The 17,417-nt window shown below is 44.7% G+C and overlaps 1 protein-coding gene across 2 annotated transcripts in view; it reads right to left on the reverse strand.

Annotated features, from left to right (window-relative positions):
* racgap1 (Rac GTPase activating protein 1) overlaps positions 1 to 17,417 on the reverse strand; it is a 56,573-nt gene that overhangs the window by 20,734 nt on the left and 18,422 nt on the right. For both annotated transcript variants that reach the window (XM_073071026.1, XM_073071024.1), the window contains exons 5-9: positions 16,584 to 16,653; positions 15,356 to 15,409; positions 14,653 to 14,718; positions 7,153 to 7,270; positions 1,398 to 1,534 (exon numbers count right to left, since the gene is read on the reverse strand). In XM_073071026.1, coding sequence (XP_072927127.1) covers positions 1,398 to 1,534; positions 7,153 to 7,270; positions 14,653 to 14,718; positions 15,356 to 15,409; positions 16,584 to 16,653 — 445 coding nt within the window. The remainder of the gene's footprint in view (positions 1 to 1,397; positions 1,535 to 7,152; positions 7,271 to 14,652; positions 14,719 to 15,355; positions 15,410 to 16,583; positions 16,654 to 17,417) is intronic.

Below are 17,417 nucleotides of genomic sequence, written 5' to 3' on the forward strand. Positions count from 1 at the left end.
AAGGGCCAACCAAAAGGCGGTCATTCAGTGGCCCTGACCTCACACAACATGAAGACCCTAGAGGCGCTGGACCCAGCTCACCTCTGACCCCTGGTCAGATCAGCCCTCAATCCTCCAGTTTGCCAACCAGGAGCACATTGCTGTCATCTACCTGCTGAACAGTACCTACTTCCATTTGGATAAGCAGGGAAGTACTGTGAGGATTACGTTTTTTTTTAAAATTTCTGAAGTGCCTTCAATACCATACAGCCCTCATTGTTGGGGAAAAGCTCTGTTCAATACAGATTGGCACTTCCATTGTATCCTGGATAATAGACTAACAGACTGGCAGACCACAGGGTGTGTGGTTTCAGAGTTGTGTGTCAGAATTGGCTATAAACAGCACTGGGCAACAGGAGACTGCATTGGCTCCCTTCCCGTTTACCCTGTATACCTTGGATTTTAGGTACAACACTGAGTCACGTCATTTGCAGAAATTCTCTGGTGACTCAGCAATGGTTGGGTATATAAAGGGAGGATGGGAGGTTGAATACAGGGTCCTGGTGGAGGACTTTGTCAAATGGTACAAGCTGAATCATCTGCAGCTCAAAAATCAGTAAGATAAAAGAGATGGTGATGGACTTTAGGAAGACAAAGTCTGCATTGTTCCCTGTTACTATTGATGGTGAGGAACTACAAGTACCTGGGGTGCACCTGGATGACAGATTTGAGTGGAGCACCAACACAGAGGCTGTGTACAAGGGCCAGTCACCTCTACTTCATGAGGAGACCGAGGTCCTTTAGAGTATGCAGGCTTCTCCTTCACATGTTCTATCAGCCCGTTGTCACCAGTACAAACTTCTATACAGTGGTGTGCTGGGGCAATGGCATTAACATGGGTGATGCCAACAGGCTCAATAAACTGATTAGAAAGGCTGGCTCTGTTACAGGACTCAAACTGGACACACTGGAGGCTGTGGTAGAACAAAGGACCCTGTGGAAAATCCTGGCAATTCTGAACAATGTTTCTCACCCTCTGCATGCCACCTTGGCTGAAAAGAGGCGCTCTATGATGAATCAAGCTATAGCCGGGGAAGTGATGACCCCCCCCCCCCCCCCCCCCCCCGTTAGGCTGTTTGTGGTAACTTTCTTATTCTTTCTACTTCCCTAATACTTGTATATTTTACTCTTATTTCTCTTCTAATACTTATATATCTGTGCACTTGTAATGCTACTGTGACACGAATCTCCTTTGTGATCAATAAAGTATCTATCTATAATTTTAAGATATCTTAATAAAAACATCCTTGTGTAAAAAAAAAATAAACTGAAGTCAACAGCTCCTGCACAGCAAAGAAAATTAACCAAAAATGTCAATACGTAAAAATTAAGTTGAATGAGGTAGAAATTAGAAATACCGTCTTGGAAACAAACTCATGAGTTTTTGTTCCTCCATTAGTCTGAGGTGTACCACACTGATCATATCCGTTGGTAGTTGATGGCGTGGTAGAAGGGGTGTCTGAAATGGCATCAAGTTCCCGTACCTTCAGATTTGCTGCGGGAAAGAAATTGAACAGGTAATGCAAATTTGCCGTCACTGTACATCTGGAAAAGGAGTAAAACTAAAGCTTACAATCATACCCTGTTAAGATTCTAATACCTACCTACAGATATCCAATTTCCAGGTGATCTTATAGACCACTTGGTAATTCAGTTTTAAGCTATTAATAATGTTCTGTAAAATCATAACATGCACAATGCCAATTTTGACTCTTAATATTAACTACCCTATTGTAGCGATGTACTACATACAGAGCTAGAGACAACGACACGCAGTTAGTAAGTCATTTCGAGACTAGTTTATTCAAACTTCGCGGCGTTGGCATTTAATCCCTAGTGCCCGCCCTCTCGGGGCGGAAATGACATCAGAGGTGCATTACCAAAGTCTCTCCCCGTGTGCTGACTATTTGTGAGCCAGTTCGCCTGTGCAGAAAGTGGGTCGCCACATAACCCCCGCCCAGAACCAGCGATACACCCCCCAATGTCCACAGTCTGGATCAGCCTCTGTTTGGGAGGTCTACCCCTGCGCCGTGGTGCCTGAACCTCGACTGGTTGCGCCAAGTCCACATGGGCTGGTTTGAGTCAGTCCACCGTGAAAACCTCCTCTTTCCCCCCCAATGTCCAGAACGTACACGGACCAGTTGTTGTTGATCACCTTGAACGGCCCCTCGTACGGCCGCTGTAGCGGTGCCCGGTGTCCGTCCCTTCTAACAAACACAAACTTACAGTTCTGCATGTCTTTGGGTACATGGGTCGGGGTCCGTCCGTGCTGTGAAGTTGGTACAGGGGCCAGGTTGCCGAGCCTTTCGCGTAGTCTGTCCAGGACTGCTGCGGGTTCTTCCTCTTGCCCCCTTGAGGCTGGTATGAACTCTCCTGGGACGGCCAGGGGTGCGCCATACACCAACTTGGCTGACGAGGTGTGCAGATCCTCTTTGGGCACTGTGCGAATTCCAATCAGTACACAAGGAAGCTCGTCCACCCAATTAGGTCCTCTCAGGCGGGCCATGAGAGCCGACTTCAAGTGACGGTGAAAGCGTTCCACTAGTCTGTTCGACTGTGGGTAGTAGGCAGTTGTGTGGTGTAGCTGCGTTCCCAACAGGCTGGCCACAGCCAACCACAGGCTGGAGGTGAACAGGGCACCTCTGTCAGAGGTAATGTGGGCCGGTACCCCGAAGCGTGCTACCCAGGTTGCAATCAGTGCTCGGGCGCAGGAATCGGCAGATGTGTCGGTGAGCGGGACCACCTCTGGCCACCTCGTGAACCGGTCTACCATAGTTAGGAGGTACCGCACTCCCTGGGACACTGGTAGGGGGCCCACGATATCCACATGAATGTGGTCGAACCTCCGGTGGGTGGGTTCGAACTGCTGTGGTGTGGCTTTAGTGTGCCACTGCACCTTGGCTGTTTGGCACTGCGCGCACATTCTGGCCCATTCACTGACCTGCTTGCGAAGTCCGAGCCACGCAAACTTGCTGGAGACCAGCCGGACGGTCGTCCTGATAGATGGGTGCGCCAAACCATGTATGGAGTCGAAAACTCGCCGCCTCCAGGCTGCCGGGACGATGGGGTGAGGTTGGCCGGTAGCCACGTCGCACAGGAAGGTCCTCTCACCTGGGCCTACGAGAAAGTCCTGCAGCTGCAAACCCGAGACTGCGGTCCTGTAGCTGGGCATCTCGTTGTCTGCCTGCTGCGCCTCCGCCAGTGCTGCATAGTCCACCCCCAGGGACAGGGCCTGGACAGCTGGTCTGGAGAGTGCGTCCGCCACGACGTTGTCCTTTCCCCGAGACATGCTGGATGTCCGTCGTGTACTCAGAGATGTCGGACAGATGTCGCTGCTGGCGAGCCGACCAGGGATCAGACACCTTCGTGAACGCGAAGGTCAACGGTTTGTGGTCCGTGAACGCGGTGAACGGCCTGCCTTCTAAGAAGTACCTGAAATGCCGGATTGCCAGATACAGTGCCAACAGCTCCCGGTCGAAGGCACTGTACTTGAGTTCGGGTGGTCGTAGGTGCTTGCTGAAGAACGCCAGAGGTTGCCAGCGCCCCTCGATGAGTTGCTCCAGCACTCCACCGACTGCTGTGTCAGATGCGTCCACCGTGAGGGCGGTTGGAACGTCCGTTCTGGGGTGCACCAGCATTACGGCATCTGCTGAGGCTACCATGGCTTTAACAAAAGCGACCGCGGCCTCCTCGTCCCAAGTAAGGTCCTTGCCTTTACCCGACATCAGGGTGTACAAAGAGCGCATGATACGGGCTACTGAGGGGAGGAAATGGTGATAGAAGTTCACCATACCAATGAACTCCTGCAGGCCTTTGACCGTGTTGGGCCGGGCAAAGTGGCGGATTGCGTCTACCTTGGCGGGCAGAGGTGTTGCCCTGTCTTTGGAAAATCCTGTGGCCCAGGAAGTCGATGGTATAGAGACTGAACTGGCATTTGGCCAGGTTGATCGTGAGGCCGAAATCACTCAGGCGGGAGTAGAGCTGGCGGAGGTGGGCCAGATGCTCCTGACGACAACTGCTGGCTATAAGGATGTCGTCCAAATAGATGAATGCAAAGTCCAGGTCGCGTCCCACCGCATCCATTAGCTGCTGGAACGTCCGTGCGGCATTCTTTAGGCCGAACGGCATTTGGAGGAACTCGAACAGGCTGAACGGGGTGATGAGTGCTGTTTTGGGGATATCTTCAGGGTGTACCGGGATTTGATGGTATCCCCGGACGAGGTCTACTTTGGAAAAGATTCTTGCCCCGTGCAGGTTTGCTGCCAAGTCCTGTATGTGCGGCACGGGGTAGCTGTCTAGAGTTGTAGCCTCGTTCAGTCTGCGGTAGTCGCCGCATGGTCTCCAACCCCCGGCTGCTTTGTGCACCACGTGCAGGGGGGAGGCCCATGGGCTGTCGGACCTCCGTACGATCCCCAATTCCTCCATCCGCTTGAACTCCTCCTTCGCCAGGCGGAGCTTTTCCGGGGGAAGCCTTCATGCCCGGGTGTGGAGGGGTGGTCCCTGGGTCGGGATATGGTGCTGTACCGTGTCTGGGCATGGCTGCCGTGAACTGCGGTGCCAGAATCGATGGAAAGTCCGCCAGGATTCTGGTGAATTCGTTGTCTGACAGCGTGATGGATTCCAGGTGTGGGGCTGGCAACTTGGCTTCACCCAGGGAGAACGTCTGGGAAGTCTCAGCATGTACCAGCCTTTTCCCTTGCAAGTCAACCAGCAGGCTGTGAGCTCACAAGAAGTCCGCCCCCAGGAGTGGTTGGGCCACCACGGCCAGTGTGAATTCCCACATGAACCGGCTGGCGCCGAACTGCAGCTGCACTGTGTGGGTGCCGTAGGTCTGTATCGTGCTGCCGTTTGTGGCCCTCAGGGTGGGTCCTGTCTTCCTGTTGCGGGTGTTGTACCCCGTCGGGGGCAAGACACTGATTTCCACTCCGGTGTCGACCAAGAAGCGGCGTCCTGACTGTTTGTCCCAGACGTACAAGAGGCTGTCCTGGTGGCCAGCCGCCACAGCCATCAGCGGCAGCTGGCCCTGGCAGGGTGGGCGACAACGGCGGGCTTCTGTGCCCCACCGCCGGTGGTAGAAACACCACTGTTCACTGTCCTCCTCACTCCTGCCTCTGTGTTGTGTGCGCCCCCCTGCCGGGCCTGGTCTGGTCTGGTCTGCTGTTGGGCGCGTGGCCTGGTAATCTGACTGACGGATGCCACGCTCTCCCTCTTGGCTTTCCACAGAACGTTTGCCCGGGCTGCCACCTTCCGGGGGTTGCTGAAATCTGTGCCAGCCAGCAGCAGATGTATGTCCTCGGGCAGTTGCTCTAGGAATGCTTGTTCGAACATGAGGCAGGGCTTGTGTCCGTCAGCCAGGGGCAGAATCTTGTTCATCAATGCTGACGGCAGTCTGTCTCCCAAACCGTCCAGGTGAAGCAGGCGGGCACCCCGCTCACGCCGTGAGAGGCCAAAGGTCCCAATGAGCAGCACCTTGAATGCTTCATATTTGTCTTCTTCCGGGGGCGACTGTATGAAATCTGCAACCTGGGTGGCCGTCTCCTGGTCAAGGGCGCTCACCATGTGATAGTAACGCGTGGAATCAGAAGATATCTGCCGAATCTGGAACTGGGCTTCTGCTTGGCTAAACCACACGCGTGGTCGCAGCGTCCAGAAAGTCGGCAGTTTTAGCGAAACTGTGTGAACAGATGAAGAGTCGGTCATCTTTGGTCCAAATCCCATTTGGACCGTCGGGGTCACCAATGTAGCGATGTACTACATACAGAGCTAGAGACAACGACACGGAGTCGGTAAGTCGTTTGGAGACTAGTTTATTCAAACTTCGCGGCGCTGGCATTTAATCCCTAGCGCCCGCCCTCTCTGGGCGGAAATGACATCAGAGGTGCATTACCAAAGTCTCTCCTCGCGCACTGGCTATTTGTGAGCCGGTTCGCCTGTGCAGAAAGTGGGTCGCCACACTGTGTCATCAAGAAGTCATTCTAACAAATTCCCAGCTGGGAGCAAGAACATGTCATTGTTCCAGTATTCAGCAGTTCCTACAAACATAACAGTAAGCAGCAACATAGCAACATTATCTGTAATTGTGCAGAGCTATGGGGAGTGTGGCAAGAAGATAGATAATAGGTAAGCATGGTACAATTACCAAATCTATATATAAAGGCATACTGAAAAAAAACAGCAAACAGGGGAAACACTGATCTTTCACAAGCATGACAATTCACATTAGTGCAATATTTCTAGGTGTGTCAAACTCACATGAAAATGGAATGCAACAGAAAGGAAATGAGTGTTTTGTGCAAGCAAGCAGATTCAACACAGCTGATGCACTCCCATCTTCAACCGGCTCCATCAAATTAAACTGAAACCTACTGAGTGGGATTAATTTTATCAACTTACATGGCAACCTTTCAATTAAAGGACAATTCTGACCAGATTTATTGAACCCCTTTTTAAAATTACTGGTAATGTAAAAAAAAAAAAATCAATCCATGTCTAGAACCAAGGATTTCGGCTTCTCCAAAAGTTCAACCGATTAAAAATGTGGTAATTTGATTCAAAGGTAGTGAAAACACTCAAATCTAACAACTGGCCTGTGCAGAGTTTGCTGGGGTCATTGGGACAAAGCAATGGTTCTGATTGTCCAAAGCAGCACATATCCTAAATTAAGGGATAAAATGTGTCCATTATTCCCTTTTCTGAAGTACACTGCATCAACCTACTGACTGCCATGCCTCAACCATCACTTACAATTGGGAGGGTACACACTTCAGAAGAATTGGGCAGAGACAATGCTTTCTTATTTTGGTTGTGGTTTTGCCTGATCCAAGATTATTCTAAAAAGAAAAGCAGCCACCTGGTTGAAGTCTAGTTCCACAAGCCATATCCTGCTTAGAAGGTGGAGAACAGGGTTTCTAATAGTGATATGAAATCAGAAAAGGCCAAGACAATTATAGAAAGCATCCAGCTTATCCAACAATGCTAAACTCCCAAAATCCCTGCAAGAAATAAAGCTATGAAACACTTCACCCCCTCACAACTAAAAATTGTTCTCAGGAACATTGTTTTCCAGTTCTAAGCATAAAGCTGTGCCTCAAGCATTTTGTTAATGGGATTTACCTGTTCGACGTCTACTTCTGGTCCAGTATGGCACAGTCTCAATTGTGGAAACTGCCTCAATTGGTCCACCATTATTAGGCAATGTCAGGGTTGTTTTAGCCACAATAGAATCGTTTACCTGAAAAGATCACCAAATCAATCACCTTCTTGATAGATATTTTTACCTACAAAATCTTTCTTTATCCCCGGTCCTCTCCCTACCCACATTACCCATTTGGAAACAGCAATGCACTTTTCTTTGGTAAACTTTCAGGATTCACTCCATTTAAAAAAAATATATAAACAGAGTGCTTCAAGAACTTGATTCTGAGGTCTAGATTTAATTAAATGGCAGACCACTAACAAAAAACTTGTTAGGGCAGTCATTGATTCAAATCCTTAGTCAGCTGGAAACAGAAATGGCCAAAATTCTCACTGGCATGCAAAAGAATAGAAAATTTAAACCACAGCTTCAAGATGACATACTCATTGGGGGTAGGGTGGGATATTATGCTAAGAATAATCTTTCTTTTCAATTTTTTCTTTCAAAAACCCAATTGCAGAAAAGCAATCATTTTACAGTAAAAGTAATAGCAATAAAAATGCATGTTGTGAAGATGAAAACAAAATTTTTCACCAACAAAGTTAATTTGGAGTTCAGAACAACGACCTCAGATTTTTAAAAACTTAGAACTTGGTGGTGCAGGGAGCTGGACAGACTTCTCAATAGTAGGTTAAAGCAGTGAAACAAGATCCCAAGTGTGGTAATTTATGGAGTCTGGAGCTTTTATGTAGACTGCACAAGGTTATGGTGAACATTTATCTTGCCCACAGACCAAAATCAATTCTGATGGCCAATCATCCAAGTAAAAACGAACTACCATTGACCAGTCAGTGATGAAACCACTTCAGTGACAGGAAAATTGAACGCCCAATTTATTCAGCAAATCTAATGATAGAATGTATAATTAATCCTTTAAAGTGATTGTTAGCAACATTTAACTTAGCTTTTCACAAAAATTTAAGGTGATGCTCTACATTTATGCTTTCTGGACAACTGATGGAAATTAATATATTGCTTTAAGTGAACATAAGAGTTGAATTTGCATAATCCTTCAATTACAGTCAAGCTTTTAAAACAGGGCCCACATTAATCAATGATAACTAAAATAATTTAACTAGACTTTGTTTGATTAAAAGGAGTCAACATTGTTTTGTGCATGGGAAGTCATGCTTAACAAAAGTTGTAGAGTTCATAGAAACATTGAAAACCTACAGCACAATACAGGCCCTTTGGCCCACAAAGCTATGCTGAACATGTCCCTACCATAGAAATCACCTAGGGTTACCCATAGCCCTCTATTTTTCTGAGCTTCATGTACCTGTCCAGGAGTCTCTTAAAAGACCCTATCATATTCGCCTCCACTACTGTTACCGGCAGCCCATTCCATGCACTCACCACTCTGTGTAAAAAAAACAAAAAAAAAAATACACTAACCCCTGACATCTCCTCTGTACCTACTTCCAAGCACCTTAAAACTGTGCCCTCTCGTGCTAGACATTCCAGCCCTGGGAAAAAGCCTGACTATCCACACGATCAATGCCTCTCATCATCTTATACACCTCTATCAGGTCACCTCTCATCCTCTGTTGCTCCAAGGAGAAAAGGTTGTTCACTCAACCTATTCTCATAAGGCATACTCCTCAATCCAGGCAACATCCTTGTAAATCTCCTCTGCACCCTTTATGGCTTCCACATCCTTCCTGTAGTCAAGTTGCTTTTTATTGTCATTTCGACCATAAACTGCTGGTACAGTACACAGTAAAAACAAAACAACGTTCCTCCAGGTCCCTGGTGCTACATGAAACAACACAAAACTACACTAGACGATATGAGACAACTCAAGGCTACACTAGACTATAAAACAACACAAGAACTATACTAGACTACAGACCTACACAGGACTACATAAAGTGCACAAAACTGTGAGGCGACCAGATCTGAGCACAGTACTCCAAGTGGGGTCTGACTACGGTCCTATATAGCTGCAACATTACCTCTTGGCTCCTAAACTCAATCCCACAATTGATGAAGGTCAATGCACCTTATGCTTTCTTAACCAGAGTCAACCTGCGCAGCAGCTTTGTGTGTCCTATGGACTCGGACCCCAGGATCCCTCTGATCCTCCACACTGCCAAGAGTCTTACCATTAATATTATATTCTGCCATCATATTTGACCTACCAAAATGAACCACCTCACACTTATCTGGGTTGAACTCCATCTGCCACCTCTCAGCCCAGTTTTGCATCCTATCAATGTCCCACTGTAACTTCTGACAGCCCTCCACACTATCCACAACACCCCCAACCTTTGAGTCACCAGTAAATTTACTAACCCATCCCTCCACTTCCTCATCCAGGTCATTTATAAAAATCATGAACAGCAGGGGTCCTACAACAGATCCTTGAGGCATGCCATTGGTCACCCACCTCCATGCAGAATATGACCTGTCTACAACCACTCTTTGCCTTCTGTGGGCCAGCCAATTCTGGATCCACAAAGCAATGTCCCCTTGGATCCCATACCTCCTTACTTTCTCAATAAGCCTTGCATGGGGTACCTTGTCAAATGCCTTGCTGAAATCCATATACACTACATCTAACGCTCTACCTTCAATGTGTTTAGTCACATCCTCAAAAAATTTATTCAGGCTTGTAAGGCACGGCCTGCCTTTGACAAAGCCATGCTGACTGTTCCTAATCATATTATGCCTCTCCAAATGTTCATGAATCCTGCCTCTCAGGATCTTTTCCATCAAATTACCAACCACTGAGGTAAGACTCACTGGTCTATAATTTCCTGGGCTATCTCTACTCCCTTTCTTGAATAAAGGAACAACACCTGCAACCCTCCAATCCTCCAGAACCTCTCCCGTCCCCATTGATGAGGCTCGCCAGAGGCTCAGCAATCTCCTCCCTCGCCTCCCACAGTAGCCTGGGTTACATCTTGTACGGTCCCAGTGACTTATCCAACTTGAGGATCTTAAAGGAAGTAACAATAAAGATAGAGGAGCACAAAGCTGTGGATGTTTTCTATTTGGACTTTAGCAAGGCCTTAGACAAGGTCCCATATGGTCGACTTGTCTGGAAAGCAAGGTCACATGGAACTCAGGAGAGCTGGTTAGGTGGATTCAAAACTGTTTTAAAGGCAGGAGGCAGAGGCTGATGGTTGAAGGCTATTTCTCAGAATGGAGGCCAGTGACTAGTGGTGTGCAGCAATGTTTGGACCCACGGTAATCACTAATATAAATGATTTGGATACAAGGCTTGATCAGCAAGTTTCCAGATGACATGAATATAGGAGATGCTATTGACAGTGAAGAAGGTTATTGTAAATTATATGGGGGACCTAGATCAGTTTCTAAAGTGGGTTAAAGAGGGGCAAATGGATTGCAATAGAGATAAGTGTGAGGTAATGCACTTGCAAAATTAAACCATAGTAGAAGTAATACCATGAATACACTGGGGAGTGTAATGGAACAGAGGAATATAAGTATACAAGTTTAATTTGTTGAAAGCAGTGTCACAGGTGGACAGTAGAGAAAAACATATTTAGCACACTGGACTTCAGTCAGTATTAAGTATAGAAATTGGGACATTATGTTTCAATTGTACAAGTTGTTGGCGAGGCTGCACGGAGTATTGTGTACAGTTTTGGTCAACTTGTAGGAAAGGTGCAGTTAAACCTGAAAGAGTGCAGAAAAGATTTACAAGGATGTTGCCAGGACTAGAGGGCTTGAGTTTATAGGGAGAGATTGGCCTGGCTAAGTCTTTCTCCCTTAGAATGTAGGAGAATGATGGACAATCTTATAGAGATGTTTATAAAATTATGCGGGGCATAGATAAGGTGGATGGCAAGTCTTCGCCCCAGAGTCAATGAGTACAAAATGATGGGGCATTGATTTAGGGTGAGCGAGGCAAGATTTAAAAAGGGACTCGAGGTACAACTTTTTCATTGCAGAAGGTGGTGACTTATGAAACATACTGTCAAAGGAAATGGTTGATATTATCATTCAGAAAACTTGGATAGGTGCATGGAGTGGTGAGGCTTAGAAGGATATGGGCTGAATAAAAGAAATTAGGACGAGCTGGGTTATCACTATGGTCAACATGGATTCATTGTATCCATGCTGTATTGCTCTAAGATTCCAACTGCAGTGAATGCAATTACAAGTGTCCAGGCAAAAACCCGAGAATTCCAAATTGATTTCTCTAACAAATATTACCCCTTTGTCATGTTTTTCATGCTACTTTTGTTACTAACAAGCAACAATGAAAATTGATACTTGTATCCTTACAAATTTCTCTGTCAAATTCCATTACCCCCCCTTCTATCAAGCACAGGTGTGTTTAAACTAACAAGTGTGGGGGGGGGGGGGGGGAAGTAGATGAACTGGAAATATAAAGATGGGAGTTAAAGGGAAAGAGAGAATAAGAAATACAACAGAATTAAAGGGGCAGAAAGCTCAGGAAAGGATTGGAGAGTATGGCCAAGTGCAATAGGGATCGATGTCAGAAGCGAGGGGAGTAATGGATTAAAAGTATTATATATGAATTCACGAAGTATAAGAAATAAAGTGGATGAGCTTGAAGCTCAGTTGGAAATTGGCAAGTATGATGTTGTAGGAATAACAGAGACATGGCTGCAAGAGGACAGGGCTGGGAAATGAATATTCAAGGGTATACGTCCTATCGAAAGGACAGACAGGTGGGCAGAGGGGGTGGGTGGCTCTGCTGGAGAGGAATGAAATTCAGTCCCTTACGAGGGGTGACATAGAATAAGGAGATGTAGAGTCAGTATGGATAGAACTGAGAAATTGTAAGGGCAAAAAGACCCTAATGGGAGTTATCTACAGGCCCCCAAATAGTAGCCTGGATATAGGGCGCAAGTTGAATCAAAGAGTTAAAATTAGCATGTCGCAAAGGTAATGCTACGGTTGTAGTGGGGATTTCAACATGCAGGTGGACTGGGAAAAATCAGGTTGGTACTGGACCCCAGGAAAGGGAGTTTGTGGAGTGCCTCCGAGATGGATTCTTAGAGCAGCTTGTACTGGAGCCTACCAGGGAGAAGGCAATTCTGGATCTAGTGTTGTGTAATGAACTGGATTTGATAAGGGAACTCGAGGTAAAGGAGCCATTAGGAGGTAGTGACCATTATATAAGTTTTAATCTACAATTTGAGAGGGAGAAGGGAAAATCGGAAGTGTCAGTATTACAGTTGAACAAAGGGGACTATGGAGCCATGAGGGAGGAACTAGCCAAAGTTGACTGAAAGGATACCCTCGCAGGGATGACAGTGGAACATCATTGGCAGGTATTTCTGGGAATAATACAGAAGATGCAGGATCAGTTCATTCCAAAGAGGAAGGAAGATTCTAAGGGGAGTAGGAGGCGACCGTGGCTGACAAAGACAGTATAAAAATAAAAAAGTATAACATAGCAAAGATGAGTGGGAAGCCAGAGGATTGGGAAACTTTTAAAGAGCAACAGAAGATAACTAAAAAGGCAATACGGGCAGAAAAGATGAGGTACGAAGGTAAGCTAGCCAAGAATATAAAGGAGGATAGTAAAAGCTTCTTTAAGGTATGTGAAGAGGAAAAAATTAGTTAAGACCAAAGTTGGGCCCTTGAAGGCAGAAACGGGTGAATTTATTATGGGGAACAAGGAAATGGCAGACGAGTTGAACAGGTACTTTGGATCTGTCTTCACTAGGGAAGACACAAACAATATCCCAGATGTAATAGTGGCCAAAGGAACTAGGGTAAAGGATGAACTGAAGGAAATTTATATTAGGCAAGAAACGGTGTTGGGTAGACTGATAGGACTGAAGGCTGATAAATCCCCAGGGCCTGATGGTCTGCATCCCAGGGTACTTAAGGAGGTGGTTCTAGAAATCGTGGATGCATTGGTAATCATTTTCCAATGTTCTATAGATTCAGAATCAGTTCCTGAGGATTGGAGGGTAGCTAATGTTATCCCACTTTTTAAGAAAGGAGGGAGAGAGAAAACAGGGAATTATATACCAGTTAGCCTGACATCAGTGGTGGGGAAGATGCTGGAGTCAATTATAAAAGATGAAATAGCAGCACATTTGGATAGCAGTAACAGGATTGGTCCTAGTCAGCATGGATTTACGAAGGGGAAATCATGCTTGACTAATCTTCTGGAATTTTTTGAGGATGTAACTATGAAAATGGACAAGGGAGAGCCAGTGGATGTAGTGTACCTGGACTTTCAGAAAGCTTTTGATAAAGTCGCACATAGGAGATTAGTGGGCAAAATTAGGGCACATGGTATTGGGGGCAGAATACTGACATGGATTGAAAATTGACTGGCTGACAGGAAACAGAGTAGTGATTAACGGGTCCCTTTCGGAATGGTAGGCTGTGACCAGTGGGGTACCGCAAGGTTCGGTGCTGGGACCACAGCTGTTTACAATATACATTAATGATTTAGATGAAGGGATTAAAAGTAACATTAGCAAATTTGCAGATGACACAAAGCTGGGTGGCAGTGTGAAATATGAGGAGGATGTTAGGAGAATGCAGGGTGACTTGGACAGGTTGGGTGAGTGGGCAGAATCAGTGTAATGTGGATAAATGTGAGGTTATCCACTTTGGTGGCAAGAACAGGAAGGCAAATTACTATCTGAATGGTGTCAAGTTAGGAAAAGGGGAAGTACAACGAGATCTAGGTGTCCTTGTTCATCAGTCACTGAAAGTAAGCATGCAAGTACAGCAGGCAGTGAAGAAAGCTAATGGCATGTTGGCCTTCATAACAAGGGGAATTGAGTATAGAAGCAAAGAGGTCCTTCTGCAGTTGTACAGGGCCCTGGTGAGTCCACACCTGGAGTATTGTGTTCAGTTTTGGTCTCCAAATTTGAGGAAGGGCATTCTTGCTATTGAGGGAGTGCAGCGTAGGTTCACAAGGTTAATTCCCGGAATGGCGGGACTGTCATATGTTGAAAGATTGGAGCGACTGGGCTTGTATACACTGGAATTTAGAAGGATGAGAGGGGATCTGGTCGAAACATATAAGATTATTAAGGGATTGGACACGCTAGAGGCAGGAAACATGTGCCCGATGTTGGGGGGAGTCCAGAACCAGAGGCCACAGTTTAAGAATAAGGGGAAGGCCTTTTAGAACGAAGTTGAGGAAAAGCTTTTTCACCCAGAGAGTTGTGGATCTGTGGAATGCTCTGCCTCAGAAGGCAATGGAGGCCAATTCTCTGGATGCTTTCAAGAGTTAGATGGAGCTCTTAAAGATAGCGGAGTCAAGGGATATGGGGAGAAGGCAGGAATGGAGTACTGATTGTGGATGATCAGCCATGATCACATTGAATGGCTGTGCTGGCTCAAAGGGTCGAATGGCCTACTCCTGCATCTATTGTCAAGCAGTTGGATAACATCTATTTTGATATTGACAATTGCCACATATTGTCTTGGTCATTAACGCCCACCTTTTCAGTTGATCGTGACCGTTTAGCTGGTCCTGGCTGGACATCAACAAGAACTCTGGAAGAACGCTGGAAAGAATACAATGGTAAGCAGGTACAATGTTCTTTATACATAGCCACACTTGATTGATTAACTAGTAAATAATCTGGTACACTGCAACACTGTTTTATATTAGCATAATATGGAGAAGCCTTTTCAGATAAATTAAAATGGCATAATGTTTGACAGCCTTGAGTGAATGTAATTAAGTAAATGCCAGATTAGTTTTTAATTCAGATATAAACAACGTCTCAGCTTAGTGTTAACCAGAAATCCATTACCAAAGGCAAAACCAGCTTATAACAAAATATCACAGAAAATGCAAAATGGAAAGTGCAACTTATTAGATTCAACACGACAGATAACACGACTCTGAAGAGCCTCAATCAAGAACTTCACAAGTTACGAGTTCATATTATATTTAAACTGATGTGCTTACGATACTAACTTCCAAAGAAATGTGCAGTATTTAAACAATTACATGATGTGTAAGAAGTCTTTAATTTATTTAATTAAACAGAAGGAATTAATGAGGGGACTTACCATACTTTTAACTTAAATTTAATTAGACTGACATAATTCTGTTAATGCATCTGTGCCCATTGTTTATAGACGATTACTAATTCTACAAAGCTGAGCATAACAAGATGAAAGTGTGGAACTTACTCTTTTCTCTCTTTTCTTTAACTTGACAGTCTTAACAATGGAGGAATCCCAGTCCTGCATTAACAAAAAGACAATCATTTTATCTCAAGTCAAAAAGCTGAAAAAAATCCACCTTAAACATATTTATGAAAGGCGTGCCGATTATGTTTTTCAAAATAAAATACAAATACCAAGCTAGTAAATTAGTTCATATGCTCCAATGCCAATCATGCATCACAGACTGCATGATTGGCAAAAGAGTACCAGGACAATGTTCACACAAGGTCAAGTGTAAGTGCCCTTTACCTCAGAATGGACTTAGACCCAGTTATTTTAGACAATCATATCCTCTTTAAATATAGACCGCCCATGCCCTAATCTTTTAAGCCAGCTGATGATTGTTAAGCCAAGTTATATTGTTCTGATTTTCCTACTTTCTTGGTGGACAGTGATGAGCATAAACTTGTTGCCTACCAACACTGGAGAATAATTCAATGTGGAAATTCAGCCTGCCAGCCTGCAGCAGTGCATGTTAGATCTCTGACATGCCACGTCTTTATTATGAGTTATGACACAAGCAACATTAACATAGCACAACATTAATCAGGTCATGGCACCATCTTTTATTGGTACTAATGACAGCCCTCAATAAATTCCACAGCTTGTTTCAATATTTAGATTCAAAGCAGCAATTTAATCATGATTTTAATAAAACCTATTCAACACTACGTGCAGAATACCATCTAAAAACTAAAGGACTAACGTTCAGAAGCAAGTAGAAATAATCAGAGAAGAACAAGCTTCTGTTTAAAAAGTGTGATGCTCCAATGAAACAAGTCATCAACTTATTTAAAAACAATTTCCTGCAGAACCTTAAGCAATTTATGCTTTTGAACAGACAACAAAATTCTGTCCACTAGTGCTTTTGGATGAGTATTCTGCAAGGTTATCCAACATCAGCATTAGCACCCTCCCCCAGACTATACAACAGCCCATTATTCAACTGCTTCTAAATGCAAAATCCAAGTCACTTGGCAATCACATTTTTAACAGGACTATTTTTTTCCTAAGCCATTTCATACATTTACAATTTGCTTTGCTGAATCATTCATAATTTTGCAATGCAAATAAGAACTGAACAAGGTATCAAATCACTTCAGATTCACCTGTAGTGTTACATATTCTTCAATCAAATCCCACTAACGTGGTCCCAAGATTACTTAAAAAACAACTGATAAAAAGAGATTACCATTGAGTCATCAGTCTTGTCGTAACTAATGTCGGATTGAAATGATTCGGACTCATCAATTGTAGACAGTCTATTAAAAAGAAGAAAGATATGTAGTAACAATCAACTTTCAGTAAATGTTTGACTTATTGCTTTACCTAGTTCCAAGCCTCTACACTGGTAATATATCCAAAACTATATATGCTCATCTCCCCAAATTATCCAAAATACCACTCCTTTGTCCCACATACAACGATTAATAGCAAAGCAGGTAGACTCAATTATTTGGTCTCATTCTGCACTGAAAATAAATGGCACTTTTTACAGACTAATACAGAAAATCTCTTACTTATTTGCGCTTTCACTTCAAGCCTTAGGATTGAAGTTAACTGCAAAAGGATGTGGCAACTCATAGCCAGGGGCAAAGTTATGCCAAATGATAGGAAAGAATCATGTTTACTCCAAGCACTGGACATTTTAAATAGTCACAGTTAGCTGAAAGATAATTGCCGCAGTTAATTTGCGCACAGCAAAGTCCCAAATAAAAGATTAGATGAATAATCAGTCAATTTGTTCTGGTGACACAGGTTGAAGAAATATTGCTTTGGCTGAGTCTCCTCACTGGATAGAGCCAAGGGATGTCCAAAATCCAGTGCAAGAAGCAAAGAGCTTCATTTTAAAGCCTGCATCTTGAACACTGCAGCACTCCCTCAGAATTGTATCCACCTAGGTACATGCTGAAGATCTGGAATGGGGGTTAAACATGTTCACACAAAATATGCATCATGGGCAATAGTAAATAAAATCCACACTTTAGGTCCTTTAACACCAATTTGCAAAATTTACTGATCATGC

Source organism: Hemitrygon akajei, chromosome 18 (genome assembly GCF_048418815.1).
Source record: "Hemitrygon akajei chromosome 18, sHemAka1.3, whole genome shotgun sequence".
Classification (NCBI taxonomy): domain Eukaryota; kingdom Metazoa; phylum Chordata; class Chondrichthyes; order Myliobatiformes; family Dasyatidae; genus Hemitrygon; species Hemitrygon akajei.